This window comes from Crassostrea angulata, unplaced genomic scaffold (genome assembly GCF_025612915.1).
Source record: "Crassostrea angulata isolate pt1a10 unplaced genomic scaffold, ASM2561291v2 HiC_scaffold_18, whole genome shotgun sequence".
NCBI lineage: Eukaryota > Metazoa > Mollusca > Bivalvia > Ostreida > Ostreidae > Magallana > Magallana angulata.
The window spans coordinates 92,021-114,161 of record NW_026441573.1 but is presented as its reverse complement, the minus strand read 5'-3'; the positions used below and the strand labels follow the sequence as shown (position 1 = coordinate 114,161).

The 22,141-nt window shown below is 37.5% G+C and overlaps 3 protein-coding genes across 3 annotated transcripts; 2 read left to right on the top strand and 1 right to left on the bottom strand.

Moving 5' to 3' along the window:
• On the top strand, positions 1 to 2,715 carry LOC128168602 (uncharacterized). Its single transcript, XM_052834771.1, has one exon. It carries the CDS (start codon positions 1 to 3, stop codon positions 2,713 to 2,715), a length of 2,715 nt encoding a protein of 904 aa, XP_052690731.1.
• Positions 2,716 to 3,033: 318 nt separating this feature from the next.
• On the top strand, positions 3,034 to 4,359 carry LOC128168601 (uncharacterized). Its single transcript, XM_052834770.1, has one exon. The coding sequence runs from the start codon at positions 3,034 to 3,036 to the stop codon at positions 4,357 to 4,359; it is 1,326 nt and encodes a 441-aa protein (XP_052690730.1).
• Positions 4,360 to 12,582: 8,223 nt separating this feature from the next.
• On the bottom strand, positions 12,583 to 16,403 carry LOC128168603 (uncharacterized). Its single transcript, XM_052834772.1, has 3 exons — positions 14,657 to 16,403; positions 13,296 to 14,225; positions 12,583 to 12,817 (listed from the first exon to the last, which is right to left on the bottom strand). The coding sequence occupies exons 1-3, from the start codon at positions 16,317 to 16,319 to the stop codon at positions 12,753 to 12,755; spliced, it is 2,658 nt and encodes an 885-aa protein (XP_052690732.1). The 5' UTR covers positions 16,320 to 16,403; the 3' UTR covers positions 12,583 to 12,752.
• Between the last annotated feature and the right edge of the window lie 5,738 nt (positions 16,404 to 22,141).

The window sequence follows — 22,141 nt, the reverse complement described above, 5'->3', positions numbered from 1 at the left end:
ATGCGCAGCTTGGAAGCTTTACATCCGGATGTCAACCAGGATGTGTTCATCTCCATGATTACCTCGAAACTACCAAAAGAAACCCTACTGCAGCTTGAAATACAAAAAGGCTCACAGGAAAAGTGGACGGTGCAGAAACTGAGAGATTTAATGAAAAGTTACATCACAGTGACAGAATCATCAGAACTTCAAACTTCTAGTGTTGTAAGACATGAAGAGAGGCACACCACAGCTGAAGCCTTAGTGATCTCAACTAATAAGGAGTCAGCAATACGACGAAACCGACCAATGAGAGTTCCAGTAAGACCTACAGTGTGCACCTTTTGTGAGGGTTCTCATTGGACTGATGAATGTAGAAAGTACAGAACCATAGAAGATAGAAAAGAGAGACTCAAGGGGAAGTGCTTTGTCTGCTTGAAGCCTGGCCACAGAAGTAAAGAATGCAGAGTTGAGAAGACATGTTATCATTGTAAGCAGCATAGCCACCATAGAAGCTTATGTCCCAAGAAAATACCTTTCCGTCAAAGAGAAAGTTCACACCTGACTGAAGAAATAAGCACAATAGAAGAGACTTCAAAGTTTCAAAAGGATTCGGAGAATAGTTTACTATCATCAGGTGATATTGTTTTGATGCAGACAGCAAAAACAGAGGTTTCAAACCAATATAGAGAAAATTCAGAACCAGCTAGACTTCTTATGGACTCAGGATCTCAGAGAACATACATAACAGAAAACTTAGCTGACAGATTACAGTTGAAAAGCCATGCAACAGAGAGGATATCCTTGATAACCTTTGGTGCTGAAAGGCCTAAAATAGTGAAAACACCTAAAGTTTCCTTGAAACTGAAACTCAAGGATGGACATTATTTAAGTATTGATGCAAATGTTGTACCCACAATTACAGGAACAGTCCAGAGAAAACCAATTCCCAAAGACATTCAAGACAGATGTCAAACCCTGTGGAAAAATTTACAGTTAGCAGATACTCTACCAGTGAAGTTTGAAAACTCGACAGTTGACATCCTGATAGGTAATGACTATTACCTGGATTTGATACTATTAGAAAGAATAGAAATCCAAAAGGGATTTTACCTGCTTGCTTCTAAACTTGGATGGATTCTCACTGGAAGGACCCAAAGACAATATTGCGAAGATGAGGAGCAAGATATGATGATTACCAATGGGAATTTATCTCTCACAGAATATTGCCTCCATTCCAGAGTGGATGAGTGCCTATCGGTGAAACCATCCATTGATGATTTTTGGAATCTGGAGACAATTGGAATTCAAGATTCTCCTTACACTTCAGACGACGGAAAAGCCCTGAGAAATTTCAATAGCACATTGAAGATAGAAAACAACAGATACCAGGTCACATGGCCTTGGAAGGAAGAATTTCCAGATCTTCCAGAAAATAGAGAACTAGCATATGGGAGACTCAAGTCACTAGTCCACAAGCTGCAGAGTAACTCTGAGTTATTACATAAGTATGATGAGATAATTCAGGACCAGTGTAAAAAGGGGATTATAGAGAAAGTTCAGCGCAGCAATGGAGAGACAGGAATTAAACACTACATTCCTCATCATGCAGTAGTAGACTTAACGAAACCCACTACCAAAGTAAGAATTGTGTATGATGCATCAGCAAAGTCGCAGCCTAAAAACACCAGCTTGAATGAGTGCTTACACAGAGGACCAGTGATGCTCCATGACTTATGTGGACTTTTACTGCGCTTTAGACTAAAGAAGATAGCAATAGTCGCTGATATTGAGAAGGCATTTCTGCAAGTTGGTCAACAGGAAAAAGATCGTGATGCCACAAGATTTTTCTGGTTAAAGGATGTAAATAATCCCACGGTAGACAACAACGTACAAGTGTACAAATTTTGCAGAGTTCCCTTTGGGGTGATCTCCAGCCCATTCCTACTAGCAGCAACTGTAGATCATCACCTCAGTACTTATGAAAGCAGGACAGCAGAAAACATCCGGAGTAATATTTATGTTGACAATGTTATTACAGGAGTTGATACACTTGAAGAAGGAGAAACACTGTACGAGGAGGCCAAGGAAATCTTCAATAGCATGTCTATGAACTTGAGAGACTGGGCATCAAACGTTAAGGAGTTCTACAAACTTGTTCCTCCTGAAGATCAATCAACAAGAGAGAAGATGAAGATACTTGGAGTAATCTGGAGTCTTACAGAAGATGTACTCTCAGTCCCAGTTGGGAATTATGAAAACACGCCAGTACCAGTGACCAAACGAGAAGTACTACAAAGAGTTGCATCAATATTTGATCCTCTTGGATTTTTCACTCCAGGTACTTTAAAGGCAAAACTATTTCTTCAAGCGTTGTGGGAGAAAAATCTTGAATGGGATGAACAACTTGGAGAAGAAGATATCCAGCAGTGGAAAGAGATAGCAGCAGATTTAAGAGAAATTCCACAATGCCAGATTCCAAGATACTGTGGGCTCCCAGGAGAAGTTTCCTACAGACTTTTGTGCTTTTGTGATGCGTCAGCGAAAGCATTTGCCACGGCAGTTTACCTGCAGATGACCACTGACACTTCAAGCATCTGTAACCTAGTATTTTCCAAGACTCGTTTAGCACCCAAAAAGAAAATGTCCATGCCTCGTCTTGAACTTCTGGCTGTTCTCATTGGTGTGCGAAGCATAAACTTTGTAGAAATTCAACTGAAACTGGCAATATCTTAGAAAATACTATGAACAGATTCGCAATGTGTTTTACACTGGATTAAGACTAAAAAACCTTTAACAACATTTGTAGAAAACAGAGTTAAAGAAATTGAGAGTTGCAGTGATATTCAATTTCAATACGTTATCTCAAGTGATAATCCAGCAGATATTGCAAGCAGAGGTACGACAGTTGACACTTTAAGGGAAAATACCTATTGGTGGAATGGCCCAGCATGGTTGAAAAAGAACAAAGATGAGTGGCCTTCATGGAAGCCCCCTACCAGTGAAAATGACTTTGACAGTATAATTGGGACTGAGTACAAGAAACCGCGAGTAATGTATGAGACAAAACTATTAGCTGGGGAAGGTCCTCACGGATTCACAGAGACTGTTAGTGCTGAATATAAGAATCCATTTTGCATGGACGACAAGCGTTTCTCATCCTTCATGAAGCTAATAAGAGTATCAGCATGGATTCTGAGATTCATTAAGAGACTAAAGAGAGTGAAGTCATTCTCTGGTCCTTTGACTGAGACAGAGTTGAGCATGACAAAGACACTTTGGATAAAGAGTATCCAAACCCAGAGCTACAGTGATGTAAAACTTGCGTTAACAGAAAAGAAGAGACATAATTTGATTAACCAGTTAGGATTACCATTAGATCAAGATGGAATCATTAGATGTGTTGGCAGACTAGGAGCTGCACACTTGACTGAGGGAGCTAGGACACCAATTTTACTTCCTAAGAAAAGTCATGTAACAGATTTACTGATAGACAGTTACCACAGAAAATCCATGCCTCTTGGAGTATCTCAGACCCTGTCTATGGTTCGTCAGACATACTGGATTCCACAAGGACGTTCTGAAGTGAAAAGAGTTCTGCGGAAATGTACAATCTGCAAGAGACATGAAGGAGGACCATACAGAATGCCTATTATGCCGCCCTTACCTAGAAAGAGAGTAAATGAGTCCTCTCCATTTACCTACACTGGAGTAGACTATTTTGGTCCAATATATGTGAAAACAGACGGCGTCACCAAGAAAGTATGGGTGTGCTTGTTTACCTGTTTAGTGGTTAGAGCCATCCATTTAGAGCTTATGCAAGATATGTCCACAGAAGAGTTCCTTCATGGATTGAGACGATTCATAGCTCGATGGGGAAAGCCGAAGCAACTCATTTCAGATAATGCTTCACAATTCAAGTTGGCCAGTAATATCTTAGAAGAAACTTGGGCCTCAACAGTCAGAGATCCAGATGTTCAGAGCTATATCGCAAATGAAGATATCAAGTGGCAATTCATAGTAGAGCTTGCCCCATGGATGGGTGGTTTCTACGAGCGTCTTATAGGAATAGTAAAGAGATGCCTTCGGAAAACAATTGGGAAGCTGTGTCTTACCAACGAACAATTAAGAACTCTTGTAGCAGAGACAGAAGCAGTGGTAAATTCAAGACCATTAGTTTATGTAGGTGATGCCATCAACTCCAACATAATTCTTACCCCTGCTCACTTCCTGACACTGAATCCTAAAACTGGTATCCCAGATAGTAATGAAGAAGATACAGAGGATCCCGAGTATTTACCCAACATCAGCAGTGCCGAGAAGTTATTGCAGACATGGAAGAAAGGACAGAAACATTTAGATGCTTTTTGGAAAGCTTGACGCGATGAATATCTGCTAAGTCTACGAGAAAGAACAGCATACAGACTAAAAGAAAGAAGAGTCAAGCACAGCGAGGAACCACAGATTGGTGATGTGGTGTTAGTTAAAGATGACCTTCCTTGTGGAAGCTGGAAAATAGGACGCCTTTGTGAACTTACAGTCAGCCGAGATGGAGAGATTCGTTCCGGAAAGGTATTGCTACCTAGCAAGAAGACTCTCAATAGACCGTTGAACCTACTCTATCCGATCGAGTGTTCCAAAGATACAGAGACCAAAAACAGTGAGAACCCAGTGGAAAATCAAAGTACCGCAAGTAACAAGAGTATGACCTATGAAGATCAATCAGTGACCGAATCCAAAAATGAACCTGATGTCAGAGAGCCGCCGCAAATTAGACCCAAACGAAAAACCGCGCAAAAGGCGAGGGAGAAGATCAAAGACTGGTTAAATTCGTGACGACATTGTTGGTCGTGGGAGTGTTGTGAATACATGTATATATATCACAATTTCATGTTTATTTCTAATATGGACATAGATGTTTATGTTTACTTTCATGTTTTTATAAGTTTGATTAATCTCCTAGTAATGTTAATGTATGTCCGTTTTTGTCAGATCAAGGTTTTTTGTTAATGTTTCATCCATTTTCCGTTTTTGTCCGAGTGTTTACTTTTTGTCAATATTGAACGAGAGGAAGTAAGTTTAGCAGAAGACAGTTGGCGAGCAGGAGAGAGAGGAGAAAGGGTTTGAAGGTGTTAAATAGAAATAGAGTATAGTACAGGGAATAAAAGGTATAGTTAGGGAAAGGAAATAAGCATGATAAGTGATAGGGGTTAGATGGGTGACTTTTACTTTTAGACAGTGCAAGAGAAGAGAGTGTGTTTTGGTGTCAGATTGTGTGAAGTGTGAGCAGAGGTGTATATATGATATGAATGTGTTGTGTGTCAGTTATCTTTAACAATGTGGTAGGCTATTCGTGTGTATTGTTTTCAGTCTAATATTGTGTTGTATTGTTGATTTAGTTATATGTGTTTATTAAATGTATAAAAAGGTAAAGGGAGTTTTTATTCCAAGACTTCAAGAATAGCTCGCCACAGGGTGTCAATTTCAACAGTTACCCTCCCAAACAGGCACTATTCATATATTGCGGTGTTCACCGTCTCCCAATAGAGGTTGGTCGGTGGAACAGTTTACACTGGCACAAAAGAGTTTGTAATTTATTTACTGTAAAATTGATCACATTGAAAACGGGTTCCACTACCTTTTAGAATGTAACATATTATCTTCGATTCGAATATCTTAGCACGAAAAGACAATGTTCAATTATATACTCTATAGTTCTTTAATTTGTTGTAGAATCACAACTTTGAAAAACCTATATATTCATAAGTTTTTGAGATTGTCTATTCCTCACGAACATAAGGATTTAGTTTTGTTTACTATTACGGTTTCACCGTTTGTATACAGGTATATGTAAATATGACGGTTTATATGACTTGTACCCATTACTTTTTATTAGGATTGGGAGAGTAAATGAAATGATTTTAAAGAAAGCAAGTTTAATTATTGGAGGAGCCTGGTCCCGCCTCAAGTCTGAGTTTCAAATGTATGTATTTTCTTAAAGGATTTGATCTGAGAACCGAGTGTTCGGGATGTTAAAATGGTTGTATTGTTGATAACTTCTACCATTAATGAGCGTTTTAAAATAAAATTCTACCCCAACGTGGTGAAAAATAATCCTTAATTCAACAACTGTTTAATAAAACGCATTCTTTTTCAAGAAATCTTCATTACGTCCTAGAACGATGAACGAAGGCACGGCAAAGTAGGAAGGATGTTCATGTAGAAACCAGGCGAGTGTAGCAGGCACCAGGGCCCCCATCCACAGCGGCTGTGACGTCTCCGTTAAGTGCCGTGGTGAGCCAAAGCATGACAAGACTGAGAATCCTCGTCAGACCATTCCCTTTTTAAAGCAAAACTCTTCTAGATCTTAAAACGCTGCATGGAATTCCGATAAACTTTGTAGGTGTTAAGAAAACACTGTGAAGATGTTCATTCGACTTCATTAAGTTATATTGAATATAGTACATAATGAACAGTTTCTAAGCGGAACTCCTCGTAAACTGCTGCACGGAATTTCGTAAAGCCTTTGAGCTTTTTAGGACATAATGTGTGAATGTGCATAATACTAGTAATTATTAATTCCATCATATTTTGCGTTTCTGTACATTTCAATTTTTAGCTCACCTGAGCTGAAAGCTCAAGTGAGCTATTCTGATCACATTTTGTCTGTCGTCTGTCTGTCCGTCCGTCTGTCCGTCCGTCTGTCCGTAAACTTTTCACATTTTCAACATCTTCTCAAGAACTACTAGGCCAATTTCAACCAAACTTGGCACAAATTATCCTTAGGCAAAGGGGATTCAAAGTTGTGAAAATTAAGGGCCACAACCATTTTCAAGGGGAGATAATTAGAAATTAATGAAAAATTTCGAGAAATTTTCAAAAATCTTCTTCTCAAGAACCAGAAAGCCAGGAAAGCTGAAACTTGTGTGGAAGCATCCTCAGGTAGTGTAGATTCAAATTTGTGAAATTCATGACCCCCGGGGTAGGATGGGGCCACAATGGGGGGTCGAAGTTTTACATAGGAATATATAGAGTAAATCTTTAAAAATCTTCAGCTCAGAAACTAAACAGCCAGGAAAGCTGAAACTTGTGTGGAAGCATCCTCAGGTAATGTAGATTCAAAGTTGTGAAAATCATGATCCCTGGGGGTAGGGTGGGGCCACAATGGGTGGGGGGGGGTCGAAATTGTACATAGGAATATATAGAGTAAATCTTTTAAAATCTTCTCCTCAGAAAGTAATCAGCCAGTAAAGCTGAAACTTGTGTGGAAGCATCCTCAGGTAGTGTAGATTCAAAGTTGTGAAAATCATGATCCCTGGGGGTAGGGTGAGGCCACATCGGGGGGGGGGGGTGTTAAAATTTTACATAGAAATATATAGAGTAAATCTTTAAAAATCTTCTCAGAAACTAAACAGCCAGGAAAGCTGAAACTTGTGTGGAAGCATCCTCAGGTAATGTAGATTCAAAGTTGTGAAATTCATGATCCCTGGGGGTAGGGTGGGGCCACAATGGGGGGGTCGAAGTTTTACATAGGAATATATAGAGTAAATCTTTAAAAATCTTTTGCTCAGAAACTAAACAGCCAGGAAAGCTGAAACTTGTGTGGAAGCATCCTCAGGTAGTGTAGATTCAAAGTTGTGAAAATCATGATCCCTGGGGGTAGGGTGGGGCCACAATGGGGGGTCAAAATTTTACATAGGAATATATAGAGTAAATCTTTAAAAATCTTCTTCTCAGAAACTAATCAGCCAGGAAAGCTGAAACTTGTGTGGAAGCATCCTCAGGTAGTGTAGATTCAAAGTTGTGAAAATCATGATCCCTGGGGGTAGGGTGAGGCCACATGGGGGGAGGGAGGTGTTAAAGTTTTACATAGGAATATATAAAGTAAATCTTTAAAAATCTTCTTCTCAGAAACTAATCAGCAAGATGATTCTTTATAATTGTTAAAACTTTGGCTCCAGGACAATTCTTCGGCCTCACAAGAAGGTTCAGAGTTTGATGTAGCTAAATATCCCATATATAAACAATTGTAAAGGATCTTTTTAAGAACTGCAATACTCAACATGTGATATGACTATAAAATTGAAGCAGGCAGCTATTTTTTCATTAGAATTTTTTTGTATTACTGTATTGAGTTATTGCCCTTAATTTATTGATTCTTGATTATTTTGATTAATGCATCCACTGTTAACCAATTATTGTGATGATTATTTTTATACAATAATAAATATTCAATGTATATAAGTTGTTCTGCATAAGAAGTTTTGGGTTAGGTCGGATTAGTTTGTTTATTTTTGATTTCCAATTTTTAGATACTATGAATTATTTTAGGCCGGCACATAAATAGGGACAGTGTCTATTGCTTTAAGATGAGCGACTGTTTGGGGTTAAACTTGAACAGGTATGGACAGATTGAGTGTGTGAACATCCCTGCTCTATCTAATCTACGTGTTTTCTAACCTTCGATACAAAGTGTGCGGTCATTCCTGCCCTGTATCGCATTAATACAGGTGTGCAGTCATACCTGCTTGTATTGGTGGTGGTTGCGGCGGAGCACTAATGTATGGTCATCCCTGCTGGTGTTCAGGCCTTTCTAGCGCAAGTGTGCGGCACTCCCTGCTTGCGTTAGGTTGAGCTGTTGGCGCAAGTGTGCGGTCATCCCTGCTTGCGTAAACGTTCGTACCTGTTGAGTTGCGTAGGTGTGCGGTCATCCCTGCCTGCGTAACGTTGAGTCCCTATATATGTGCAGGAGCGGTGATTAAAGTCTGCTCTTGTAAATATTGGCAGCAAATCAGGGCTATCCGAGTTCCAAGGGGGAAAATGGATTTTATTTATACAGGATCTACATGTATTATTGTACATTGTCCAGATTGTTTGTATTATGACTCCATTAAGCTGACTTTATCATACCTATTGTTCCTCAGGTGAGCGATGTGGCCCATGGGCCTCTTGTTTATTTTATTGTCGTTAAAAAAACCCAGCATAGACATGCATGATTGCAGGAAAATTTGATATGATATATTTTTGAGGAGTTATGTCCCTTTTAAAATCAAATTATTTTGTTTATAAAATACATATCCTGCTTTTTATACCTGATAAATCATCATACTGAGGTAGATTTACAATACTTAGATGATTATTTTGATCCATTATTTTCTCGCATTATGACCGGTGTGAGATCGGTTTGTCCGGTGTGAGACAGCAGTGTGAGATTTTTCTGTCTTACACTGTGTATTAATACGCCGTTTTAAAACGTAAACAAACGTTGTCTGCTTTAGGGAAATGCACAATAGTGCATTGATATTATCCATTAAGTAATTGTGTTGCTTAATTAAATACAATTTTTTTATATTTTAATTGAAAAAACTGTTGTATGTTTTCATTTAACTTGCACTATTTGAAGCACGCGGAGGGATAAGCCGAAAGTAATCTTTTGAACGTCATAACAGAAAGTTGTCAAACATCATTTTTTTTAAGCTAATATAATGCGAGAAAAATAATCATTCATTATATACTCTTGTGGGATAGTGAAATTCCACCGAGGGGCCAAGATTCACGGTCTAGGACTCGGCAAAGCCTCGTCCTAGACCGTGAATCTTGAAAGCCTCGTCCTAGACCGTGAATCTTGACCTTTAATATTTAGGATACTTTTAGATAAATAAAACAAACTTTGCCCCAGATGGATTAGATTTTAGCAATGTGCCATTTAACTGACTAAATTAAGGTGGAATATTCTGTATAAATGTACACCATCCCTGATCCCTACATTTCATGTTAACTCAGTTCAATGATCAATATCATTTCTATCAGCTATACAATTGTATTAATTGGGAGTTGATTTTAATCAGCTCTCCTATGCAGTTACTCTGGCAAACCGAAAGTGAAACAGTGTTTGGACCTAAGCACAAATCATCACTGCTGACAAGACGTAGATCTTTAAATAATAAAAGATAAATTCGGTGTACTGTATGCCGTACCATTGTTTTTTAAAAGAAACGTATTTATAAATATCTTGAAAATAGTCATAGTTTATATAGTACGAACAATTCATTTGTTTTTTGTAGTTGCATGTATTCCTACGCCAGAGTTAAATATAGTCTCGTTTAAGCAGACGCTCGGCTGTCTCCGTAAATCTCCGACAAGCAGATAGTCTCTCTTGGTTGTCGGATATTAACAGAGACAGCCGAGCGTTCAATATTGCTTGGATCCAGACGTGTACAATTTTACGAAATATTTCGATTACTGATAAACAGTTTGATGGAATTAATTATATCTTTAAATATTACACAACATGATTCATACGTGGTTTTCTCGAAATTCCTGTCGGAAAAGTTCGAGAATTCATATTATAAAAATGTGCAAAATTCAAATACAGATTAGGAACTACTTGCGGGGCAAAATTACATATTATAAATTGAAATTTATTTAAAATTTTAAAGTTAATTTCAAAATTGATACTAATCAATAAAATCAACTCCCGACAGTACTTCAGTACTTTGATTTTCGATTATTAAAACATTGATCAAACATTTATGCTTGTACAATGGTTTTATGTATTTAAACTTCTCAAAAAATATTTTCAAATACTTCAAGTTGACAGACATAGAGATAAAGTGAAAAAAATGGGTGTACAATATTGAATAATTGTATTAAGAAGACATAAAATTTTGGAATCAACATATAAGTAAAACAAGATACATGTATATTTGATGAGAATTTTCATTTTAAAATCCAGTTGTCTGAGAAATCATTTTCCCAAAACAACAGTTCTGTTACATCACTGAATAAGTTTGCGTAGAGCTATAAACACACGGTCCGTTACATCACTGAATAAGTTTGTGTAGAGCTATAAACACTTGGTCTGTTACATCACTGAATTAGTTTGTGTAGAGCTATAAACATACGGTCCGTTACATCACTGAATAAGTCTGTGTGGAGCTATAAACACATGGACCGTTACATCACTGAATAAGTTTGTGTAGAGCTATGAACACACGGTCCGTTACATCACTGAATAAGTCTGTGTGGAGCTATAAACACATGGTCCGTTACATCACTGAATAAGTCTGTGTGGAGCTATAAACACGTGGTCCGTTATATCACAGAATAAGTCTGTGTAAAGATGTTTGTTACATCACTGAATAAGTTTGCGTCGAACTATAAACACACGGTCCGTTACATCACTGAATAAGTTTGTGTAGAGTTATAAAAACACGGTCTGTTACATCTGATAGTGTTATGCCATTGTCAAGTAATGGAAGTCTCCCTGATTTCTCAAACTTCTCTCTATTTTTCTGTTAGAGAGAATTGAAGTCTCCCAAAAATTTTGCTCTAGGTTGGTCCCTGCTTTGAAATTTCACTTACAAACCAATTCATCCAATGCAAAACAAGAGACTCTCAGACCTAGTGTCTGCATGCAATGCGCACAGTTGGAGTCCTCACAATCGGAGGTCGTAGTAATATATGGCAGCAAGAGTTGCCTCAAAGTACCTGGGCCAGCAGCTGACATGCCTTTTTTTTTCTTTTCTTTTTTCGTCCTCCGACTTGACTTTTCTTGGAAAAAAATCCGTAAAACTAAAAATCAAATTATGATCGCCTCACTGAATAAGTTTGTGTAGAGCTATAAACACACGGTCCGTTACATTACTGAATAAGTCTGTGTGGAGCTATAAAGACACGGTCCGTTACATCACTGAATAGGTTTGTGTATAACTATAAACACACGGTCCATTACATCACTAAATAGGTCTGTGTGGAGCTATAAACACGTGGTCCGTTACATCACTGAATGAGTTTGTGTAGAGCTATAAACACACCGTCCGTTACATCACTGAATAAGTCTGTGTAGAGCTATAAACACACCGTCTGTTACATCACTCAATAAGATACTGGTATTTGTCTCTACAGGAATATTTTGTCTGCTTCCATCAATAACTGTGTTGGATATTTAAATAGAAAATCATGGTCAGGAATCCACCATGTTTGTATTCAATAGCATTCTTCATATCTAATGGTGAAACAGGATATATGTGAGCCATTGCTCACTAGGGATACTCTGCTCTGATGTGAATATGCAAAATAAGCAAAGTCAACATTTAACAGAAAGCTGGCATCCGATTGGTACAGCTATATATCCCACAATATGGCATGCCTTAACAAATAGTGTGTTGAAATTTCAAGCAACTGCGATTAATAAGTGCTAAGAAATCTTTGAGGAAAATTTGTTTGAAAATTTTGGCTAAAATAAACAAAGTACTCATTTAACAGGAAGTTGACGTCCGATTGGTACAGAAATATATCCCATGATATGGCATGCCTTAACAAACACTATGTAAACATGTCAAGCATCTGCGATAAATAGTTGCTGAAATAAATGCGACAGAAATTTTTGTTACGGTCGGACAGACAGACGGACAGACAGACACACACACACACAAGGGTAAAACAGTATACCCGCTCTCCTTCGGAGCAGGGGTATAAAAAACACAAGTATAAATCTAAACACTAAGTATTATGAATTAATTAATATCTTATTTATATCTCCAGTCCATTTCCATTACATTTTATTCCACATATATACATATGTAGCAACAGACAGCCATGTTTGGATGATCACAAAGTGTGAAATAAACAGGAGTCAGTATTACAGTCCATGGGAATTATACACAGGTCAATTTCATCTGCAGATGTTGAACAAAGTGACAAACAACACGTGTGGTTTTGAGAGCAGACCAGATTTGTACAGAAACATTTACAACCTGTCAATATCCAAGCTATCTCCATTCTACGGCTGATGAGCTGAACATGGCCTCCCCATCAGGCCGGGGTCTGTGCTCATCTACAACAAGAGATTAATCTGTTAATTGATGAATCAACATCATACAGTATATATAAAACAGAGCTACATCTACAAATAAGTTTAAACTATTACACTGACACATGCTTTAATAGTTATGTAATTAATTAAATCATTTCAATCGACTTGTACTCGTAACAAAACAAAATGCAATTACATGTGTCACTATATTAACATCTGGTTTATTAATTACGCTGACCTGTTATATTAATTAACTAATTAGAATGACATGTGCACATCTTATTATAAATTACATTCAGTTTTTATTTATTTTAGATAAACAATGAATCCCAATGACTGGTAGATACAGCTAACCCTGTAACAATGAGCTGTTTATATTGACAAACAATCACACAGATTAACATGTCTTACGTGTATCTTATTGACTGATGATTAACACGGACTGTGTGTCTTAGTTATCTATATCTAATTAATGTGAATGATAATGACTCAGACTTACCTGTCAGAGCGTCCTGTCTGGTGATATACCTGTAGACACACACCTTGTTGTCCCACCATGGTCCTGATCCGACCCAGAGACGGTGAGTGTTGACATCATAACTCAGGCTCCATGGTTCAGCCATCTCTTGTGATTTTGTCAGTAGATGTGACAGGAACTGACCGTCCTTGTCCAACATCTGTACTGTTTTGGTTGTACCATCACACACCAGGATGTGTGACAGCGCGTCGGTACAAATTCCATATGGGCTTAGTCCTGATCCTAATGGAGGTCCTGTGTAGGAGAAACGATGTCTTCCTCCACGCTTTGTCACCACTACAGCACCAGACTCATAGTCATAGTCAGACACCACGACATCCCCATTGTTGTTCTCTGTTATATAGTTAGGTTCTCTATACAGTCCCCGTCCTGTGTTGCCGTGTTGTATGGTCTGTGTCAGTTGTCCACTCTGGTTGTACCGGGTTACATTGCCTGTGTTTGTAGGTATATAATGCATCCCGACCAGTAGATCCCCAGTGGACGGGGACCAGTACACACACCGTGGTTTCCATCTAGAGTCTGTTCTCTCTATAAATGTGGTGATTGTTTTCATATCCTTTGACAGTTTGTTGATGTTTTCATTCCTATCTATATAAATCAGTTCACTCTCACTGTTCTCTGTGTGGAATCCATGACCACGACATGAATCCTCCAAACGATGTAGAGGGACACCTGTTGTGTCTGTCAAGATGAGATGGTTTCTATCACTGACCCAGACCTGGTCTGATGTCACACAGGAAATGTGTAAACAATGATCAACACCTGTCACTGTGAGAGAGTGAAGTAACTCGGGGGGAGACATCAGTTTCAGCAGACACTGGTTTCCTTGCTGTGGTTTTTCTGTCCCTGGGGTTGGGATTCCATTCAGTGACTCCATCAAACGACTTTGATCTGCAAACATCAAACATTGAGTTCTTATTCTTTATTGTTACAAGCAGTAGATTAAGTTAATTCATTACATTGATTAAAGTAACTTAAATACTCTGATTAAAGTAATTATCAAACTCATTTAAATACTTTAAATTAATTCCTCTTGTATAACTTGTTTTCATAACCATGGTAATGCTTGCATCTTATTTCAATACGTTTGAGGAATATACTACGTATGGTAACATGTACATACATGTGGTAATGAATAACAATTACATGGATACATAACTAATGTATGAATTACAATCAATGAAATAGATATAAACTGAATTAACAATTTAATATGACTTGTGTGATATAACAAAAATAACTAAGGTATACTAAGACCTCATTGAAACCTGTATGATACCTAACACATATATTCTACATCAATGATAATGACTCAGACTTACCTGTCAGAGCGTCCTGTGTGGTGATATACCTGTAGACACACACCTTGTTGTTGAACCACCCTGATCCGACCCAGAGACGGTGAGTGTTGACATCATAACTCAGGCTCCATGGTTCAGCCATCTCTTGTGATTTTGTCAGTAGATGTGACAGGAACTGACCGTCCTTGTCCAACATCTGTACTGTTTTGGTTGTACCATCACACACCAGGATGTGTGACAGCGCGTCGGTACAAATTCCATATGGCCTTAGTCCTGATCCTAATGGAGGTCCTGTGTAGGAGAAACGATGTCTTCCTCCACGCTCTGTCACCACTACAGCACCAGACTCATAGTCATAGTCAGACACCACGACATCCCCATTGTTGTTCTCTGTTATATAGTTAGGTTCTCTATACAGTCGCCGTCCTGTGTTGTCGTGCTGTATGATTTGTGTGAGTTGTCCGCTCTGGTTGTACCGGGTTACCTTGTCTGTATTTCGACGTAAATACCACATCCCGACCAGTATATCCCCAGTGGACGGGGACCAGTACACACACCGTGGTCTCCATGTAGAGTCTGTTCTCTCTATAAATGTGGTGGTTGTTTTCATATCCTTTGACAGTTTGTTGATGTTTTCATTTCTATCTATGTAAATCAGTTCACTCTCACTGTTCACTGTGTGTAATCCATTACCTACATATAAACCACTACATAAATCCTCCACACGATGTAGAGGGACACCTGTTGTGTCTGTCAAGATGAGATTGTTTTTGTCACTGACCCAGACCTGGTCTGATGTCACACAGGAAATGTGTAAACAACGATCAACACCTGTCACTGTGATAGATTGATGGAACTCAGGACCAGACGTCACTTTCAGCAGACACTGGTTTCCTACGCATCGGTTTCCTCTCTCTGTGATTTGGATTGCACTCAGTGACTCCATTACATCCTCCTTGTTGAGTGACTCAGTCATGGAGAGCTGGCTGGTGTGGAGTGTAGGATGTATCTGGGGGAGGGCTGTCTTTATGGAGGAGAGGAATTGTAGCGGTCTGATTACTCTCCTCTGTTCATATATGTATACATATCTCTGTAGGCTGACAATGTGTATGATCATTTCTTTCTGCTGTTTTAAACATCTGTGTTTGAAATCAAAGTCACAGAACACATTACACATGAAATCGTTTTGAATATAGTCAATGAACTGCTTCAGTGTCTGGGCCTTTGTTAACATCTCTGAATGATAGAGGGATAATTGTGTGCGACAGGTTTTGAAATCAGTTTTGATTCGTGGCAGGAGAACAGGTCTGTAAAAGAGAGCCTCACTTCTGATGGTGTGAATGGTTCCTCTGTGTTGTTGTCGCTTTGCTTGATATAGTCTCGTAAGATTTATCCGCGAATGTGTTTTATGTTCTGAACAATGATAGCAGACAGGGAGTTCACAATTTTCACAGTTCATCTCAAGAAAGATGTAAAGATGTCTCATGCAGATCTCTTGTGTTGGGATGTAGTTGATTTTATCACGGTGTGACACAACATCATGGTCTATTGTTTGGAGATCTTTTACATGGTTCTCTTTACACTGGGGACACAGATCACATGGACACGATACACAATAGTACTCTGTGCCTCCCGGACATTTAGAACACCGATGTACTTTACATTGAGTGCTTGCTGTTTCCATTGTGTGGAGGGACTAAGTCTCAAAATCACAACCTGTTTAATTAAAAATAAAGTGTTTTAAATGAAGTCAACCACATTCTTTCCACATATCAATATCAAATTTTATATGAAATTTTTCCATTTAAAACATGTTTCTTTAATGTAATAATGTATCATTCCTACAAAGATAATAATGATTCACATAAATAATGATTCATCAATATAGCTCTGGTTACAAAAACACTCAACTTGTTAAAAAAATGGCCGAAAATACGATTGACATTAGAGAGAGGGAGAAAAAGAGAGAGGAGAGAGAACGAATTATCTCTCTGACCTTCTCTGTAAAACATGTTATCTTGTTTTCTCTTTCATCTCTATATCCATCATCTATCCTTTTCTCACCCTTTAGAACATTTTCCAGACAGAATTCTCTCTCTCTCTCTCTCTCTCTCTCTCTCTCTCTCTCTCTCTCAGGCTTAAGATGACTTTATACACCCACAGTTTATTTCAATTTTCAATAGAAGACCACAAAACACATACTTATCAAATATTAAAATAATGATACTATAGGTATTTTTAAAGCATTTTTTAATGTTTTTTCATGTTTTTGAAAATATTTTTCAAAAAGACAACTATTAACAAATTGAGAGAAATTTGTTTGTCATATGATGGATATTTCCTTCAGACAGATAAAAAACAAGAGGCCCAGGGGCCACATCGCTCACCTGAGCAACAATTGCCTTAATTCTGATCAAATTAGCATTACAGTATCAAAATATCTTGACAACTAAGTACTCTAAATCTTGCAAAAAAAAAATTGAAAATCTGCGAATTTTTATCCACCTCTTTCTTTTGGTAAATACCAAGCCCGTTTTGTTGTTGTACCTGTAAGAAGATTTTTCTCTATTCCTATATACCCCCCCCCCCCCATTTTGTGGCCCCACTTTTCTCTAGGGTATCATGGTTTCATCAAACTTATATCTGCATAACCTGTGCTTTCACACTAAGTACTGAGTTTTGGACCGACAAACTTTCCCAGAATATTTTTAAAGATTTTCTCTATATATTCCTATGTAAAAATTCAACCGCCATCACGGCCCCGCCCTACCACTAGGGACTGTGATTTTGAATTAACATTACCCGAGGCTGACTCTACACAAGCTAAAGCTTTTCTGGCCAAATGGTCTTTAAAAAGAAGATTTTTAAAGATTTTCTCCATATATTCCTATGTAAAAATTCATTCCCCACTGTTGCCTCACCATACCACTGGACTATTATTATAACAAACTTGAATCTATACGATTTGGAAATGCTTTAACTCAGATTTGGGCTTTCCTGGCCTAATATTTTTGAGATGAAGATTTTTTTTAGAGGTTTTCTCTTTGTATAAAAATGTATCCCCCATTGTGGCCCCGCCCTACCCCAAGGGATAATGATTTGAACAAACTTGAATCTACATTTTCTGAGGATGGGTACCCGCCAATTTGAGCTTTCTTGGTCAAATAGTTTTTGAGAAGAAGATTTTTAAAGATTTTCTCTATATATTCCTATGTAGAACTTTATCCCCCAATTGTGGTCCCACCCTACCCCCGGGGACCATGATTTGAACAAACTTGAATCTACACTATCTGAGGATGCTTCCACTCAAATTTGAGCATTCCTGGCCTTATAGTTTTTGAGAAGAAGATTATCTCTATATATTCCTATGTAAAACTGGATCCCCCAATTGTGGCCCCACCCTACTCCCAGGGACCCTGATTTGAACAAACTTGAATCTACACTACCTGAGGATGCTTCCATTCAAATTTGAGATTTCCTGGCCTAATAGTTTTTGAGAAGAAGATTTTTAATATATATTCCTATGTAAAACTTGATCCCCCCATTTTGGCCCCACCCTACCCCCAGGGACTATGATTTGAACAAACTTGAATCTACACTACCTGAGAATGCTTCCATTTTAATTTGATCTTTTCTGGCCAAATAGTTTTTGAGAAGATTTTTAAAGATTTTCTCTATATATACCTATGTAAAAATTCATCCCTCTATTGTGGCCCCACCCTTCCCCCCGGGGACCATGATTTGAACGAACGTGAATCTACACTATCTGAGAATGCTTCCACTCAAGTTTGAGCTTTCCTGGCCTAATAGTTTTTGAGAAGAAATTTTTTAAAAATGTTCTCTATATATTCCTATGTAAAACTTAATCCCCATATTGTGGCCCCTCCCTACCCCTGGGGACCATGATTTGAACAAATTTGAATCTACACTACCTGAGGATGCTTCCATTTTAATTTGATATTTTCTGGCCCAATAGTTTTTTAGAAGAAGATGTTTAAAGATGTTCTCTATATATTTCTATGTAAAACTTGATCCCCCAATTGTGGCCCCTCCCTACCCCCGGGGACCATGATTTGAACAAAATTGAATCTACACTACCTGGGGATGCCTCCACATAAGTTTTAGCTTTTCAGGCCAAATAGTTTTTGAGAAGAAGATTTTTGAAAAATAACATCAAATTTTCAAGAATTCTCAATTATCTCCCCTTGCAAGAGGGCGTGGCCCTTCATTTGAACAACCGTGAATCACCTTCACCTAGTGGTGCTTTGTGCCAAATATGGTTGAAATCTGCCTAGTGGTTCTTTAGAAGTAGATGTAAATGTGAAAAGTTAACAACGACGACGACGACAACGACAGACAACGGACAAATTGTGATCAGAAAAGCTCACTTGAGCCTTTTGCTCAGGTGAGCTAGAAATATGACACTTCTTATTGCTATTTAGTATTTCCCCAAAACATAATTTTTCATATTTTCTTACTCTGTTGACAATTCATCTGAAAAAGTTGCTTGATGTTATAAGAAATTGTATTTTAATAAATGTGACATAAATAATTGAATGAAAATAATTGCAGATAAACACAAAAAATATTTTGAAATTTTATTTGGTATGAAAGTTCCACAGGTAAGGGTTATCGTTCCTAAGTCCCAAGGCCTAAACACCTTGGGGACTTTTCATTTCTGAGTTGAATAAAATTTCCTAAACATAATGTTAGAATGATAAATACATACATATTTCCTTATAGGCCTGTACATGTATAAGTGAATATATTCGCTTTAATGCAAAACTAAGTCAAATGAATAACGGGGAAAATTGACTAGGTTAATAGGATTTATGTATCCCAACCTGAGAGAAATTCAAAGCAAATCTCCCATCCTTAAGGTGTCAATATTAATGTGCGTTAAAGTATATTATAATTGAAATATTTTCACCGGTTTCAAAATTTCTTTCACCGTATTCAACCAAACAATACGTTTTAGAAAATTTTAGAAAGTTAAAAAATGTTTTGTTATGAATGGGAATCAAACTCATGATCTACAGGTTTGTAGTGAACCCACTAACCCACTGCACTACAGTGTAACATTTCGATGATTGGAAATAAACTATTTAAAAAAATATACTTGATTTTATTGTTTATTTCGATAAACAACGTGAAGGTGTCACATACCATATTACTTGTAAGTAATGAATTTTCCAATTATCAAATTAAATCTATTCATTTAAAAAAAATTTCAAAAGAGCGGTCCCCATACATTTTGCCTCAGTTTAAATCAGACAGTACCGGAATTGCATGCTTTCAGATTTACTTTTTTGCGTACTGCGTCATCAAAAAGTGGTGAATACAGCCACCTTAACATGTACTCTTGTTTCTTTTCTTTCATATTCTATTTCTCTCTTTCTCTCTCTGTATATATCTCAGACTTTTATTGCTTAGCTTATTTCACATTCCTTAGTTCATGAATTCTATACTGGTACTGTACCAGTTATCGGCTATAAATTTACGTTTTCTTTGCGTTTCCTTATTTCTTGATATATTGGAATAAAACTTTCCATACTTTAAATTGTGAACTCTTTATCTATCCATCGGTTATATTACATCATCATTTAGAACCCAAAACATATTGTTTCTGTTCTTTTTAGCACGCCCCGAATTTGCCAAGGTTTTATGATTTACTGTATCAGTTATCGGCTTCGTGATAATAACTTAGTAAAATCCTTGTACATGTTGATTTATATTCTGCAAAGTGTAAATTGAATTATGTCCCTTGCGGGGTCAGCCTACAGGTCGTAGGGGTTATTATACATAAATAAAACTCATAAAATTATTCGTTTATTATCATACGGTAATACATAATTATACAATCAGGCATTCAACTGCGCCATGAATCTCTCGGAATATAGTGAGTTCGTTTTGTTTATAAATGTTATATGTAATGATATTATATGCCAAAATCAAAGAAAGGATATAATTACGTATCACAAAGAGGTCATATTCTATTTTTAACTTATTGCGTCACTTCCCCCACAGCTGAAAATGCAAAGATGTAAATTAGCGGTAAACAATGATCGTTAAAGCTCATGTTTAAAACATATTGAAGAAAGTTTTCAAGCAGACTTACTTTTCGTTATTTGAAACAGACGACTGAATTAAAAAATCTCGGATATTTGCGTGCTATAAACCCGAACCCACAGTTTAGCCAATAACTGGTACAGTATCAGTATCCCTTCTTAATATTTTTCTGCTTTCATACGTGCTTTCTGTTAGTTTACTTAATATGCAATGACAAGAGAAGTAACTCTTGTTTATGTTTTACTTATCTCCCCCTAAGGGAGCTCTTCATTCTGTAAAGTTACTTTTAGTGAACTTGTTGAATAAAGCACATGGTCTAACAATGGTAGCAGAGCGTGGTTAAAAGAAAATGGGCAATTCCTAGTGTTAAAAACAGTGTAAGCGAGGTGTGACATTAATTACTTGTTATTCAGAGTTTGATAAATATGAAAAACAGTGGTGTTAGTGGACTGAGAAAATGTCAACAAAAATCAACCCCCCTTTGTACAATCCTAAAATCAAAAGTTATGAACTCTTCAAGCAAGAACTTTTAGCATGGAAAGAGGTCACTGAGTTAGATAAAAAGAAACAAGGTGTTGCTATAGCATTGTCTCTTACTGAAAATGATGAGTCCCAGATAAGAGAAAAAGTGTTTGATCAGCTGAATTTGGAGGATCTCAAAAAAGAGACAGGTTTGAAAACATTGAAAGAATTTTTGGACAAACATTTGGCCAAAGATGATTTAGCAGATAGCTTAGAGAAATTTGAAGACTTTGAAGATTTTAAAAGGTCTGATGGACAATCTGTCGATGAATACATTTCCATTTTTGATGCTAAATTCAAAAAAATTGAGAAGAAAAATATGAAATTACCTCCAGAGATTTTAGCATTCAAATTACTCAAAAGATCACAAATTAGCAAAGAAGAAAGAATGATTGTGTTGACAGGAATGAATTTTGAAATTAAAGAAACTCTCTATGAGGAAGCTAAGAAATCCCTTAAAAATTCAAAGGTGAAACTTGTGAAGGACATTCTTCTACTACACCAATGTCCATTAAACTTGAACCAGCATTCCTTGCAGAGAACGAAGAAGCGCTGATGGCAGCTGGATATGCTAGAATGAGGAACAACAAATTTTATCGAGGAGGGGGAAGAAGTGAGCAGATGCGGGGCAGAGGATTTCAAAGTGGCCAAAGTAGAGGCTTTTATCGAGGTCAGCATGGGGGACAACCACGAGCAGGCAGTTCAGCAGTTAAAAAGAGTATGAATCCATCAGGACCAGATGGAAATGTGTTGACGTGCAAGTCTTGCGGGTCATATAGACATATCATGGCAGCATGTCCTCATAGTTGGGAAAATATGGCAAAAGTAAATGCATGTTCAACTGAAGAAGAAGAAGTCGTACTGTTTACAGGTTACTAACCAAAGGAAATAAGACACCTGGGAATGGAAGCTAGA